This window comes from Homalodisca vitripennis, chromosome 3 (assembly GCF_021130785.1).
Source record: "Homalodisca vitripennis isolate AUS2020 chromosome 3, UT_GWSS_2.1, whole genome shotgun sequence".
NCBI lineage: Eukaryota > Metazoa > Arthropoda > Insecta > Hemiptera > Cicadellidae > Homalodisca > Homalodisca vitripennis.
The window spans coordinates 67359202-67375128 of NC_060209.1; the positions used below are offsets into that span (position 1 = coordinate 67359202).

General features: G+C 31.8%; 1 protein-coding gene across 1 annotated transcript in view; it reads left to right on the top strand.

Annotated features, from left to right (window-relative positions):
• The window catches only part of LOC124357015 (multidrug resistance-associated protein 1-like), a 105624-nt gene that overhangs the window by 71601 nt on the left and 18096 nt on the right, over nucleotides 1-15927 (top strand). The window contains exons 13-20 of the mRNA XM_046808386.1: nucleotides 3851-3935; nucleotides 4535-4731; nucleotides 7264-7440; nucleotides 8545-8712; nucleotides 8839-9019; nucleotides 11193-11394; nucleotides 12416-12500; nucleotides 13600-13819. Of these exons, the coding sequence (XP_046664342.1) occupies nucleotides 3851-3935; nucleotides 4535-4731; nucleotides 7264-7440; nucleotides 8545-8712; nucleotides 8839-9019; nucleotides 11193-11394; nucleotides 12416-12500; nucleotides 13600-13819 (1315 nt within the window). The remainder of the gene's footprint in view (nucleotides 1-3850; nucleotides 3936-4534; nucleotides 4732-7263; nucleotides 7441-8544; nucleotides 8713-8838; nucleotides 9020-11192; nucleotides 11395-12415; nucleotides 12501-13599; nucleotides 13820-15927) is intronic.

The following is a 15927-nucleotide window of genomic DNA, read 5'->3' on the forward strand; positions in this document are numbered from 1 at the left end:
TGTGTAACAGGATCAAACTTTCTTAAATTATAGATATTTCTCACTGCAAATCTCTGATTTAATACTACAGGCTGAAGGATAGTTTCATACGTACTACCAAAATGAATAATTCCATATCTTAAAGTACCCTCAAACCACGAGGTGTATAGTTGTTTTAGATGTTCTGCTCTAATAAAATTTTTCATATGGTACAATGCATAGTTAATTTTTCTTAACTTAACACTTAATGCATCAATGTAATGATTCCATTTTAAATTTCGGTCAATTATTAATCCTAGATATTTAACTTTATCAACTATTTCTATTTTTTCACAGGTACAGTTATAGTTACATATGTGTTTATGGCAGAAAATATCAAATTCAATTTCTTTACAATCTTTATCTCTATTAAAAAATAATAAACATTTAGATTTTGAAGTATTGACAAGAAGTTTGTTTTTTATTAACCATTGTGATATCATATTTAAATCGTGACTAATTAACATTTTCAACCTTTCTTTATTGTAGGCAGAGCATACCAAAGAAGTATCATCAGCGTAGGCAAAAATAGAAGAATATAGATTTAGTGTTAGCAATTCATTTATATAAATTATAAACATTAGAGGACCAAGAACTGCCCCTTGTGCAACACCATACCTCAGTTCTAATATGTTACTGGTAGAAGAGTTTATTTTCACAGTTTGTTTTCTATTTTTACAAAAGGTAGTCAGCCAATCCAATGCCCTCCCGCCAATTCCATAGTACTGTACTTTTTTTAAGAGAATGTCAATATCAACAAGGTCAAAGGCTTTTTGAAAATCAAGATAGATGGAAACTGTGTTTTTATTTGTGTTTATAGAGTCAGAGATGTGTTTAATATGGTTTTCTAATGCTAAATCTGCTCCTTTATTTGGTACAAATCCAAACTGTTTATTTGAAATGATTGATCTAGAATTTAAATATGCAAATAATTGGTCCTTTACTATTGTTTCAAAAATTTTAGCTATACTATTAATCAACGAGATAGGCCTGTAAGATGAGACTTCCTTGCAATCACCAGCTTTATAAATAGGAACAACAAGAGCCACTTTAAAAGAGTCTGGAAATATGCCTTCAATTACAGACAAATTAAATATATGATGTAAAATTGGAGCAAATATGTCCAAATTTCTTTTGATGGTAATAATATTAATGCCATCACTTCCAGAGCTCTTTTTTATTTTCATCTTATTAATAGTCTCAACTATATTATTATAACTAACACAAAAACTATTCAAACCCACATGACAGTCTCTACATTCATCATCAAAAAACATATCAGATCCAAAGGACTGTTCCTTGATTTCTGTGGTTATATTTACAAAATATTCATTAAAATAGTTAGCAACAAATTTCTCATTTCCAAGAACCTCAGTGTTTACATTGTTACAGATAACTGTGCTGATTTGATTTTTATTCTTATTCATAATAGATTTTATGACTTTCCAATATTTGTTTGTATTACCTTTGTTTTCTTCAATTAACGATGAATAGTAATCTAATTTTGCTTTTCTGATTCTTTTTGTAACAACCTTAGAGAATTCGGAATATTGAGCATGTAAAACATTATTTAATCTATCCTTAGCATACACATTATATAGTTTATTTTTCCTGTTTACTAAATCCACAAGACCGTTTGTAATCCAAGGATTTCTCCTTCTATTTGAACTATTTATCTTTTTTAATTTGGTAGAAGCATCAAGACACGAATTAAAAATGTCATAAAACATTGTTACACTACCATTTACATCATTACACATGAACAGTTCATTCCAATTAGCTCTCATTAGTTGTGTTCGCAACATGTTATAATCAACACTTTTACAAAACTGCGGCTTATGAACAGTATCTGTACATTGCAAACCTGATATTTTTACATCTAAACCGTGATGATCAGTAATACTGCATGGTATAACATTACAATTAAATACTAGAGGTTTAGAATTTCTAATTAGAACATGGTCCAGACAAGAGTTAGTATTTGTGAAAAATCTAGTTGGTTCATTAACATAATTTTTAAAGCCATAAGAAGACAACAAATTCAAATAATGTGGTCCAGATCCAGATTGTTTCAAAGTACAAATATTCATATCCCCCACTATTAATGTGGGTTCACTGTTATTTTTAATAATATTTTCAAAATCGTTTTTAAATTGAGAATAAGAAAATTTACATGAACGATAGATACCAAACAGACATATTTTAAATGCAACACTGTTGATAGTAGCAGATACTGAAACATTTACAAGTTCAGCTGTGGGCAGACAGATAAGCTTGTGTTGATAACAGAGTCTACAGTCCATGTAGATCACAACTCCACCAGCTTGACAGTCAGGTCTGTCTTGCAGGATCATGTTATAGCCGGGCAGTTCATAGTTGGACTGTTCTCCTGATTTAATCCAAACGTCACTCAGAATAATAATATTATAATGTTTATTTAATAATTTCAAATACACATTCAATTCACAGAAATGCTTCCTAATGCTTCTAATGTTAAGATGAAAAACATTTAGTTCCGAATAATTGTTGTTACTGGTATCATTAACCATACAATAATATAATTGCAATAAAAAGATTTGTTTTTGTTTATATGTTTACATACTAGTCACTTTTATTACCCTTTAGAATTTTTTCAACATCACTCTTTGACAGAATTTGTACTACATTGCCTCTTTCAGTTTTCCTAGCGAGTACTTTACCATCTTTACACCACACAAATGCATACCCGATGTCTTTAAGCTTTTTTGCTTCAAACAACAGTTCCTTAAAGTAAGTTGTTAAGTGTTCATTAACATATATTCTTGTTTCTGGTGCATTAGGAACAAAGTGAGTTGACTTTAGCTTGAGATTCTTGTCTCTAGCCTTTTTCAACACAGCGTCTCGTTTTTGGCGATTGCTAAACTGTACAATTATAGGCTTGACACCCGACTTGCGTTTAGTGGGCACTCTATGTACGGCCTGGACATCTGTCGTAAAGTCAATAGGCTCACCAATAACATCGGACAGTTTTTTAATAACATCAGGCATACTTTCTGAATTTACTTCTGGGACTTCTTCAATTTGCAAATTTCTATTCCTACTATACTGTTCAAAATTAGCGAGTTGAATTTTAAGATCACAATAATCATTAGACAATTTTATATTTACTTCCTTAAGCTTTAAATTTTCATTTTCAACTGAGGATAGTTTAGTTTGAAATGTATTTATTTGCTTTTCGTATTGATCAATTTTGTCTGAAAAGAATTGCAGCGAATTTTTCAAATCTTCAATGTCTTTTTTTACTTCACTTGTGTGAATAGAAAGTTCCTTTTTTATAGTAGATTCCATTTTTGAAAGATACTCCTCATGCAACCTTGCTATTATGTCTGAAACATTACCTGCAGTGGCACTCCCCTTTCCAGAGCACAGTTTACACTTCCACTTGTTTCTTCTGCTTTGACCCATTCGGCTCCAAGTTTCCTCCGTAATACCCGCACAGTCGAAATGCAGTTTGCATCCATTAGAGGTACACAAGGCAAAATCAGCATCATGAGGCAATAAATCACAACAAACAGCGCAAGTATCAGACATTACTCCTTTTAGGTTATGTACAGAGCACAAGACAACACAACTGCTCTCCACCAAGGCCAGCTGCCAACTGTGTGTGTGTGTGTGTGTATGTGTGTGTGTGTGTGTGTGTGTGTGTGTGTGTGTGTGTGTGTGTGTGTGTGTGTGTGTGTGTGTGTGTGTGTGTGTGTGTGTGTGTGTGTGTGTGTGTGTGTATGTGTGTGTGTGTATATATATACATATACATTTTAGTTTACAAGTTTCCAATGACTGTAATACATTTCAGTTTATGGTGGCTTTGGGAAGAATCAATAATTTCATGAATGCTGACGAACTGGATTTAGAGTCAATTTCCCATGACAAAAGCAAAAGTAAGAAATATTCACTTTTTTATTTTAATTTTATTAAAGTTAATCATAGGAATCATAGCATAGTAACTATGTGAAGATTAAATATTTATGACTAATGTGGTATCCTAAAGCTAATATTTGATGTTTTAATATGTCTTAATGTAACAACAATTTCAACTAAAAGTATCACACGTTTGTGTAGGTTGTGAGGATAGGTAGTTACATCTGAAACTGTTTTATTTAACCAAAGGGAAGTTCTATATTTAGCCTTATTCTGCAATATTTATGATGATTTTGAGATGACCTAATACATGAGGGATAACATGATTTCAGATCTCCTTATGAAAACAAGTAAAAAATCGTAGTAAAATAACGTAAAAAATGCTACAGCTCAAAAGGATGAACATTTTTATCATCAATAAACATATTTTTTATCAATGAAACAAAATCATTAAACAAATTAAATTCTATTTTATTTTGGTAACATTGAAAATACATTTTGGTAACTGACAAAATACTAATTAAGAGCAATAGTAATTGTTTTTAGTATTCCTCAATATACAATCAGGAAGATAACTACCATATACAAAAGATAAAGTACAATGTATGCATATGTACAGGAGAAACTCTCATTATAGAGGGTGGAATATTCTCTTGGGGGACAGTAGATAAATTGCCCACTCTACGCAACATCACACTCAAGATAAAGCCAGGCCAGTTGGTAGCAGTTGTGGGAGCTGTTGGCTCTGGCAAGAGTTCCCTCATCTCTGCCTTTCTAGGGGAGATACACAAGATCTCTGGATATGTCAACACTAAGGTAAGTAAGGCAAACAAATGTTTGATGATTGGTCTTTTTCAGGAAATATTGAGGTTCTCAACGGATAGCCAACAATACAGAACTGAATAAACGGCAGCTCTCGATGTGGGCATGTCTTGTTACAGCAAATTCACTCTAAATCAGTTATTTATTGTTCAACTTAAATAATTTTGGTGTCATTAGATTTGTGATAAAACCTCCTAAAAACTGTTTTTCTCATAATTCTTGAAAAAAGCTAGTTTTGAAGATATCAAAAGTTCAAACATTTTAATAACTGCCATTTTGAAAATACTAAAGATAATTTCATCATATTATTTTCAGTAACTGGTCTTCATAAACATTAAAGCCAAATTTGATATAATATAATTAATTAGTTTTTTAGATATTAATTTTTTATAAAATATCCTTACAAATAGACAGATAGGAAACAGCATCGGAGACCCATATTCATATGGTGAAATATATTTGTCTTGACCTGAGCAATAACGTGATATACCTTTTTCAAAGGAGTTACGAGACATCCTATTTAATATCTACAAATATTTTCATTGCAGTACTTTCTCAATATATATTCTTTTCCTCATTAATATGATCCCTGAACTCTAAAAATGAATTATATTCTTAATGGTAAAACAAATGTAAGCCAGATTTAATTCCCAAGGTTGGAATACTGAGTGACGTGTGTTACCACACAGGAACATCCCAGGAGGGTTCACTTCTGGTTGGTTTATACTTTCCAGTTGAACCTACACTGGGACAAGAAAACCAATGTGTTACTTAAATCTGGATAACCCTATAGATTAGATCTTTTCATTGATTTTCTCTGTTTGTGTTTCTGTATTGTTTTGTTAAATTCTTTCTCTTTAATCAATTATTGGTTTTAATCTTATGTTTTTTGAGGATCTAAACATTTTTTATAGTTCCATTAGTTCATCTTTTTTTAAGATCAGTTGTGATCCAATCCAGAGGTCTGTATGAATTGTCTGTAACTGTTTTCTTAGGGATACATATGTCAAACATTTTCTACAGGAACTTTTGTGTTATTTATATGTTTGTTTACTATTTGTATTTAATATTTGAAGATATTGTGCATCATGGTGCGAGATATTTGTTACTATGCCCCCATTAAGTGAATTCTTATTGCTTATGTTTGTTATAAAATTATCAATAGCTGATTTGGATGTGTCATATATATATATATATATTATATATATATATATATATATATATATAATCCTGATTTAGTACATTGATATTCAAATCACCTGTTATACTAATATTATCAAACCTATTAGAGATAATAGCATCAATAAGAACCTCCATCTTATTTTAAAATGTATGTATATAATAGTAAGCAGGGGTTCGATACACAGGCTAAGACAAAAACATTGTCTGCTACTGAAAACTCTGTTACAAACCATTTAAATTCTTTCTTCACTAATAGCTCCTGCATATCAGGAATCAATACTTTTCATATATTTTATAGCTAAAATCATTACTCCACCTCCTGTTGTAGTGTAATTCAAGTATTCAGGTACATTATATCAGCATCCCTCATTTTATGCTCAGGCAATGTCAAAATATCAGATCTAATTTCTTATAAATTAATTTGAAACTGATCTAAATTAGATGAGAGGTGCTGTATGTTTTGATGCATAATCAAGATTTTTTATATTAAAATAAGATATAAATCAAGATTAAATATCACAAATAATCATTATAAACAACAATAAGAAAGGATAAAAACGTATATACAAACAACAATGTATCATAATTAGTTAACATACAATGAAATTGATTAGGTACAGTGAAGGTATTAGCCTGTTTTGTTAGATTTAACAAGCAAAATACCTATGACAAATAAAAAAAAACTTGCAAACTTAGGTCAAATTTGTGGTTAAAAGAATAATTTTTTAAGTTGAAATGGAAAAACAGACTAACTATTTACCTCTATTTTATGAAATAACTCTACTCTTTTTCATTTTGATTGTTAATAATAACACTCATATTATTTACTATGTTATGATTATCTGGGTATAATATAATTAACTATACATTTGATTTACGTTAGTACTGTTACTCTAGTACGAGACATATCAATGCAAGCCTGGCTTGTGGTGCGGTGTTGCCAGCTGTTATGGAAGAATAACTGGTGATTGGATAATCAATTGAATTCAACAATCAAGTGATTATTACTTCTCATCTTTACTTCTCACATATCTTCCTGAATCCTTTACTTTCATGAAATAAATTAACATGTCATTATACTAAGACACAAAACGTGAGCAATAAATTATAAAATAAAATATGCAGAATAATCTAACGCTGAAGAACAAAACAGATTTAAACAACTGGAACTAAGCAAGACGTTGTCATATCATCTCATCCTGAGAACCAGCTGATTGACAATATGGCAATGCCGCTAGGTGAGGGGAAAGTGGAGTGTGGTAGTGTCCATATGGCCAGGCTTACAATATGTCCCTTACTATAAAATTTTGTAAAATAATATGGTACTATTTTTATATTGTGCAGGGCAGAATAGCATATGTGCCTCAACAGGCTTGGATTCAGAATGCTACAGCTAGAGAAAATATTTTATTTGGAAGCAAGGTTGACAATAAAAAATACTTAAATACAGTGAAAGCGTGTGCCCTCATTCAAGATTTTGAGATGCTACCGGGTGGAGATTCCACAGAGATTGGAGAAAAGGTGAGAATATATTAAAATAAATATGATTATAAAATCAGAGCAAGTATATGAATTATAGAGCCTTGTTGTGTATTATGTTGGCTTCATTCCATTCCATGTGATGTTGTCAGGCCAGCAATGTTGAGAAATTTTAGTCTTCTCCAGTAGCTTTTTTCGTATTTTCTTTATGTTCTCACATTTAGTGATTTTTTGTTTCCCCTATGTTTCCCCAAGAACATGTTATACTGTGAACACAGTTTTTTAGTCCTACGTTCCATTTTTTCAGGCTTTGTCTAAGAGTGTGTTGTGTTCTAAAAGCAGTTCTAATATTATATTTCCTGTCTACTCTTCTAATTTCTCTGATAATCCCAGCATATAAGGGATTGACATGCATGTACATTTTTCTTTATTTTCATTTTCTGACTCATTGTTTTTTTTCTATTGTTACTTTGCACTTATTTATGACAGACTGAGGATATCCATTTTTAAAAGTTTCGATTCAACATTTTTTATTCCTTCTTTCAATCCATTATTTCATACTGCTTTTTAATTCTGTTACCACTTTTGAGGTTTGATATACAATACAGCCCCTAGTATGTATATGATATTGTAAATAAGTGAAAATTTTTCAAAATTACTTATTATTTTTAGGAATTCTTAAATAAAATATGTATAACGATACAGATTTAGCTGAAGGATGTTCCTTTTAGTGACATGGATACTCATGAGTGTCATATTCTATATGTAGATAACAATCTAAGTGGAGGTCAGAAGCAGCAGAGAGTGAGTCTGGCTCTTCAAGCCATGTACAATGGTGCAGAAATTTTGCTGCATAATCCTCACAATAATATGTCATATCTGTAGGGTATCAACATGAGTTGCAGATCAGAAACGGAGAGTGAGCCTGGCTTGAACTGTGATCAATAATGAAGATATTTACCTACTGGATGATCCTCTCAGTGCTGTGGAATTCCATGACGATGTCATGTCTGTAGGGTATCGACCTGAGTGGAGGTCAGAAGCAGAGAATGAGCCTGGCTCGGGCTGTGTACAATGATGCAGATATTTACCTACTGGATGATCCTCTCAGCGCTATAGACTCTCATATCGATGTTATGTCTCTAGGGTATCAACCTGAGTGGAGGCCAGAAGCAGAGAGTGAGCCTGGCTCGAGCTGTATATAATGATGCAGATATTTATCTGCTGGATGATCCTCTCAGTGCTGTAGACTCTCATGTCGGCAAACACATATTTGAAAATGTCATCGGACCTACAGGAGTGCTAAAAAATAAGGTTGGCATATAATTTAAGATAAAATTAACTTTTTTTAAATTGATCACACCTCTAAATAAATAACTGCATATCATTTTATTTAAAAAAAGTTTAACTGTGGAATGATATTATTGTCTGATTTCACAGACCAGGATACTAGTAACCCACTCTGTTACTTTCCTGAATCAAGTGGATAACATTGTGGTGCTGAAAGCAGGGGAGATTACAGAAATGGGAACATTCAAAGAATTGTTGGCCAAAAAAGGAGAATTCTCTGACTTTCTAGTGCAGCACATCACATCAACTAACGATCCTGAGCTTGAAACAGGTAAGAAAACTTGATTATAAAGGTCAATTGATAACCACAATTAAAGAAAATATTAGAAACATTTTTAAAAATATACAGTTTTAGTACCGTTCATTTACTGTCTTCACATACCAAAAGTTTCAAATTTTTTATTCAAGAGCTATAATCTCGTACTTACATACTATTCAATTACAATAAAATATGTGATGGTTGCCTTTGTGATATTTAGATGTTACATTGAACCCCTAAGTTCCTAATCCATACTTACTTTAAGTTTGAGACTTATTTACCAGATCACATTTGCTTTATTACATTGTTTCTTTCATCCTTATTTATTTTCCTTGCACTCTTATTACAGTTAATGATAATAAATTCATCCTTAACTGTTCTCATTTTTTTCTCTTTCTTCTTATTTCCACTCCTTTATATAGATTGGCTTCTTTAGCCTGTATACTCTATAATCAATACTTTCATTTTCTCTTTTCATAGCTCTAGACAACCTTTCCATTGTACAGCACATATTAACACATCTGTAAGTCCCTCGTTTTGATAATGTTTTAAAACCATTCTCTTTTTTTCTCTTATGTTCTAATCAAACAAGCCTTACAGTCATGTTTCTAAGCACAGTGCGAGCGGTATCATATTAGCAACATATAAAAAATATTGCTCTAGATATTTTCCATCATACAAAATAAAATCCAAGAAAATCTTATCACAAATGTCTGAGAGCTATAAAATATTATAAATCAATTTGCATACATGTATTTCCATAGAAATAAGGTAAAGTTCCAAGCTCGGCTGACCAGTTGCAAATTCATTATCTTTGTGGCGATAAGACACTTGAGTCAGATTAAACTCGGTTTATGTTTACTTGTGTATAGAAGATGTATGAGGAAATCCACACATAACACAACTATGGTGGGAAGCGTTGATTCAGTGGGACTGACTTTAGCTTCAGCTTCTGTGCCACCAACTTTTTTTGGTTCTCCTCTAGACGAACGTAACTCCATATTCCAGGAGTCAAGTATGTGACAGTGTTAGATTCCAGATGCTGCACTAAGAGGAAGGTGACCTGTAGCTAACTCCACATTCAGATATAAGGAAATGTTACAATTAATTTATTGATTGCAAAATTTAGATCTACATTCTTAAAACTTACTCATCCGTTTAAAATTAGTCTCTACACAGTTTCACTGGCTGAGCATCATCTAACTGAGTCTCTCTCAACAGATGGTCATAAAAGAAGATATATGTCCTTGATTGAGACCATTTTTATAAATAATATAATTTTAATGAGTCAACTTAGAGCATTGGAATTTGTTTTGGTCTGGAACTTCTACGTCTACTACTTCTATATCAAAATTGAAAATGGTGAACATTGGTCTGTTGTGGGTCGTTTTTTCGCACCAGTATTTTGTCCGCTATAGGGTGAACGTGAAATCTTAGGAACATTGTCACTAAGTCTGGGATGCCTTTAACTTTGTATAATATACTTCTATCTTTGAGAGAACTTGAAGTTGTTTCTAAATTATTAAAACCCACTTCTGTGCCATTTATATATCTTATAAGTTATAAATATATTGTATTTTTTTAAATAATATGTTTACATGACAGGTATTAAATTCTTATTATGGTACAATTTTTATAGGAGTAGATAACTAATCTTCCTATTATGCCAAATGGAATATTTTCATTTTAAACATAAGTTATTTTTAGTTTAATCTATACTAACTACATCAAATAATACATTCTTTAACTACCCACATGAACCCAGATTATTAGTCAAAGAGTTTTAATCTTAAATTCTAGACTGTAGAGGAAACAAAATCAACTTTTATTACTTTGTTCAAAGTTCACTTTTACAGATATATTGTACCAATGGTTAGCGCATAAGGATATACTTGTGTTATTGATAATATTTGATAGTTTTAATTTGTGTACATTTTAGAAACAATATTGTGGCACAACTTGTAGTATATTGTGTTTTCTAACTTTTGTAAATCATATCACTTTGTAAAATTTGGTACATTTTTCTTAATTTTAATATTAAATATTTAGTTATTTCCAGAAGAAGATATTATAATATTGGTTTCTTAACAATTTTAATTTGTTAAAATGACAAAAAATGTTGTTGAAATTAAAATGACAAATTTCTGTAACAAACCTGTTACCATTCAACCTTTTTTGTTCACAGAGATTGAAGAAATGATTGATGACGACAATGACAAAGCCGTTCTAAAAACTAAGTTAAAACTGAGCAGATCTGAATCTGTAGTATCTGCGGCACTGAGTAGATCTGCATCTACGAAATCTGCTTTACTGAGTAGATGTGGGTCTTCAAAGTCAGCATTACTGAGTAGATCTGGATCTGCAAGATCTGCACTCATTACTGACAGGTTGGTTTCAAATAATATAACATGATACTCTTAAGGATTGCTGTACACACTTTCACAAAATTTCAATTACTATAATTAGTTAAGTGAAATAATAGCTTAGTAAACAATTTAATTTTTGTTTCCATTAAAATACTAAAAAGTAATACACTTCTTGTATACCTTTCATATGAATACACATTTGTTGTATAGTGTTACTGCCACAGAAATACAAATTTAATTTACAGTCAATTCATAATAGGTTTATCAAGTGATAAATGCAAGGCTTTCTAATAAATTGATGTGTGTATTTCTTGTCTACAAATGGAAGTCATACTGTTACTTTTATTAGAACAAAGTCAATAACAGAGGCATGTTCTACAAACCCCTTAACATTAAAGTTAACTGTACTCTTCTTTTTCACTGCAGAAGCTTACATAGAATATAAAGTGGAACTAAAAATTTTTCTTTCGAATTTTTGTGTGGAATAAACTACAGTTTTGTAACTAAAGTATACAAAGTGGTATCACTATACCACTGGAGTTGATTTATTATTAACATTTTTTAGTGATTAACTTCATTTGGCAAATTATATAAACAGATATTTGTCAGTTTGATGTCTTTATTAGAACAAAGTTCTTTCCTCTTATTGCTTAAAACTTGTCTGCAATGATAGCCATCTTGATTTTATCCCATGAGAAAAATGCTAAACTTTAAACAATTTTACCTTCTAATGTTTGTTCCTAGAGCTTATTATTTCGTTGATGATAGTAAGATTCAGTAATAAATTACAGTTATTATTGAGCTATCTCATTTTCAAAAAAGACGTGTGTTGGGGCCTGAACTAGTAGAGTTGTTTGAAAAACAAGTGTGAGTATGGACCTGGATATACTGTATCTTTAGAATGAGAAATTTTGCAAACTGTATAACCAAAACAAACGATTAAAATAGTTTAAGATTTATCGTTGTTCTAATGGGACAAAACCTAAGGGAGTTTCAGTACACTCTGCTCTTTAACAAACTGACCACTGTGTATGTGTAACAGTTCAATACCTGAAGACACAGGCTGTGACCAGAGTCGCTTTAACTTAGACAAGCTGATCCAGACTGAGAAAACAGAGACAGGCAGTGTGAGTATAACGTGTTATAATACAGTTAGCATAACTTACTGCAGTGCCAAAGCTGGCTTGATCACCCAGAACACCTGGACTTTACATCAACAATTTATAGCAGTATCTTTTTTATTATGATTTGAACTTTTTCAATTGGTACTACATCATAAGACTTAATTAATTTGCATTACTGAACTAAGAAAATCATGTATTAAATCTACATTAAATAGCATAATTGTCTCTGATATTAAACATTGCAGGGCTAAACTAAAAAGACTCTAGAATTCCTAAGTAATTTTCAAAAATTTTTGTTCTTGTATGCTTTTAAGATGGCTGCCATAAAAATTTGTAAAAAGTAAACAATAAATTAGCAATAATATAATTGAACATTATAAGTGATCTTATTTGTTAATGGATTCTAAACAAACTTGATTTGATTGTATTTAATACCCATGAATGAGCTTGTATGCAGGCTCATACTCAGACCTGTTCGGACAATGTTAGCCCCGCCATTCTTGTATAGGGCGGGTGGCGGAACATGACGGAGCCCGCCAAAGCTGAGTAAAGCTCTGCTTGTATGTCCCCCTCAGTATGGCTTCTGTTTATATTAATCTGTAAAAATGTTTTTCACAACTATTTCAAATGAAACAATTTAATTAAAAAGTTATCATATTCTTACAAGTTGTGTATCTGTATCACAATCTATATATTGTTTAGAAACCACTTCTGTGTTTATATCTCTTTAGATTTCTTTTAAGATTTTATGATAGGAACTTCCAAATGTTCCAAAATAATGCAATACATTAATAGGGCAACCAAATAAGGGTCACGATAGAAACAAATTTGAATAAATTTACCTTCAAAACTAATGAATTTATTTATATTACAAAATGGCAACCATTCATGAAATATAACCTTTATCTGAATGTGCTACATAGGGTATTTTGAACATCAAAAAGTTATATTTACAACCAATTAACCTTGATATGGTTTTACTTTTGCCCTTCTTAATTTAAATCAAATAAAACCAATCAAATTAGAATTATTGTTTTTGAACAAGGTTGGTACTTTATTGATAATTGTAGGTATTTAATTAGTTAATCATTTTTGCTTTTAGGTCAAGTGGAGTGTGTATGGTCACTACATTAAGTCTGCTGGCATAATTATTTCTCTCTCGACATTGAGCTTTCAAATTTTGTCACAAGCCCTGGCAGTCACGGCTAATATGTGGTTATCAGCTTGGACTAAGGACTCAACAGCTGTTGTGGACGGAGTTCAGGACTTACAGAAGCGCAACTTCTACCTGGAGATCTACACTATGCTCGGTTTTGGCCAGAGTGAGACCTCTTTGATTGTTTCCTAATACTTTGACTAGAACTAAACTCCTCAGTAAATTCAATGATAAACCAGATTATTTGTAATTCTATGTTCTAATTTAACAACATTCACATGTTTATTAACAAAAAAGTTCTTTTGTAAATATGCATAGAGAATGAGAACGGTATTGAAATTTTTTTTTCACTTTCAAAAGAACTCATCAGATGTAAAAGAGTACTGAAAAATAAGAAGAATAAAAAGCATGAAACTTGTTACTGGAAGAGTGAATGACTCACCAATACTATGTGAGACGCTCATGTGACATAGCCAAAAACCCTAGCAATGTAAAGACATAACAGGAATAAATCTATGTGTAAGTATAACAAGTGAGAACATTTATAAAGATAAAGATAAAAAATTCGCCCATTCAACGAAGTTAATGTAGTGGTTTTATAACACATGCTATGTTTCCATACAACGGACAATGCTTAAGAAGTCTTATTCGTATTTGATGAAAATGTACTGATTACAGTATTCGATCACATGTTGTTTAGTGTTCCAATGTTATCTCAAGTGTTCCTTGTGAAGTTGCCATAGCAACAGATTAAAACAGTGAGGACAGATTGAAGTTTCAGTTTAAATTCAACAGTAGCAGTTACTTGCAGTTTTGCATGAAATTTTGTAGGCTTTCCACATGTATGAGCACTTCTGGTTCGAGTGAATTGTATTTCTGGTACCAACGTTAATTTTGCCTTATTGAATGATCAAAAAGAACAAAGAGTGTATATTTGTGTTCATTGCAATTTTTTTTGTTCTTTTAGGACAAGAAGCTTATAAATTGCACTTAGTCCTGTAAGAACCTTAGCGCTGCTTCCGGAGTGGTAGGATGGGTAAGGTTAAGGGGTAGGGGCTGCCTCCTATTGAGATCCATGAGGAAGAATTAGGGCACTAATCTCAAAGTCATGTCCCCCCAGAAGAAGGGGAGGCCAGCTTTGAACCAGCCTCTCCAGTCAAAGCAGACAGGGGGTGGCACACTCTGGTTGAGGTGAGCAAGAACCTCTGATAGTTAGGGAACGAACCCCACCAAACTCCAACAGTCATCTCCCACTGTAAACTAGACCTATCGAATTGTCCTTGCACACCAGAATCTCGTTATTTGCAGTTAGTGATGTGCCACTCCTGAACATCCATAGGGTTGCCCAGATTTAAGTGACACATCGGTTTTTGCTCTGCCCAGTGGTAAGTTCAACTGGAAGGTATAAACCAGCCAGAAGTGATCCCTGCTGGGTTTTCATTGTAATTTATTCCAGTCTTAATATTGTTTTCCATAGTTGATTTTGCCTTGTTTCCCGATCAAGAAAATATACAGGGTATATTTAGGATATATATGTACACAGGTCTGAGAAGACTACTTCTGTCAAAAAACAACTAAGATAGGTTTTAAAATAGTCTTTAAATTTATAGTAAATGTTAGATGGTAACTTTATCTCGTATATCTCCATAACAGTACTGATGTTGCATACTTATTATTTACTAATATGTGCAATTAAAAGTATATTTTCACTAAAAGTTTTAATTTTCGTATCTAGATATTTTATTACACTGTGCTCAACAGCAGTTGAAAACCAATGAAACATATAAAATAATAAAACAATGTTTACATAGAGCACTTGATTACATTTAACAAGCTCTTTCAATTAATAATACTTGTTTGCTGTAATTCACCTTTAGAGAAAGACAAAATTTTTCACAACTTAGAGACCAATGGGGGTTTCTTAGCCCGCTAGCCCAGAAGAATTTTAAAAATAAGATTAGGCCTATATGTTAACCGGGGACCCTAAGAATGTCCATGTAAAATTTCAGTATAGTTGGTTGAAAAGTTTGTGCATGAAAGCATAGTAAACAAACAATCTCACTTTCGCATTAATATTTGTTAGGATGTTAAAAGTTCAAAAAGCTCTCAAAATAAATAGTGCAGTAAAAAAATTCTCCACATGCTAATTTACAACAATTTTAGATAGAATAGTATGACCTAACTAGCATACATTAGTTCACCTAACCAGTCTATTTGCAGTTCAAAAACTATTTCTGAAGAATTTTGGCACATAATATAAATACACAACTACTA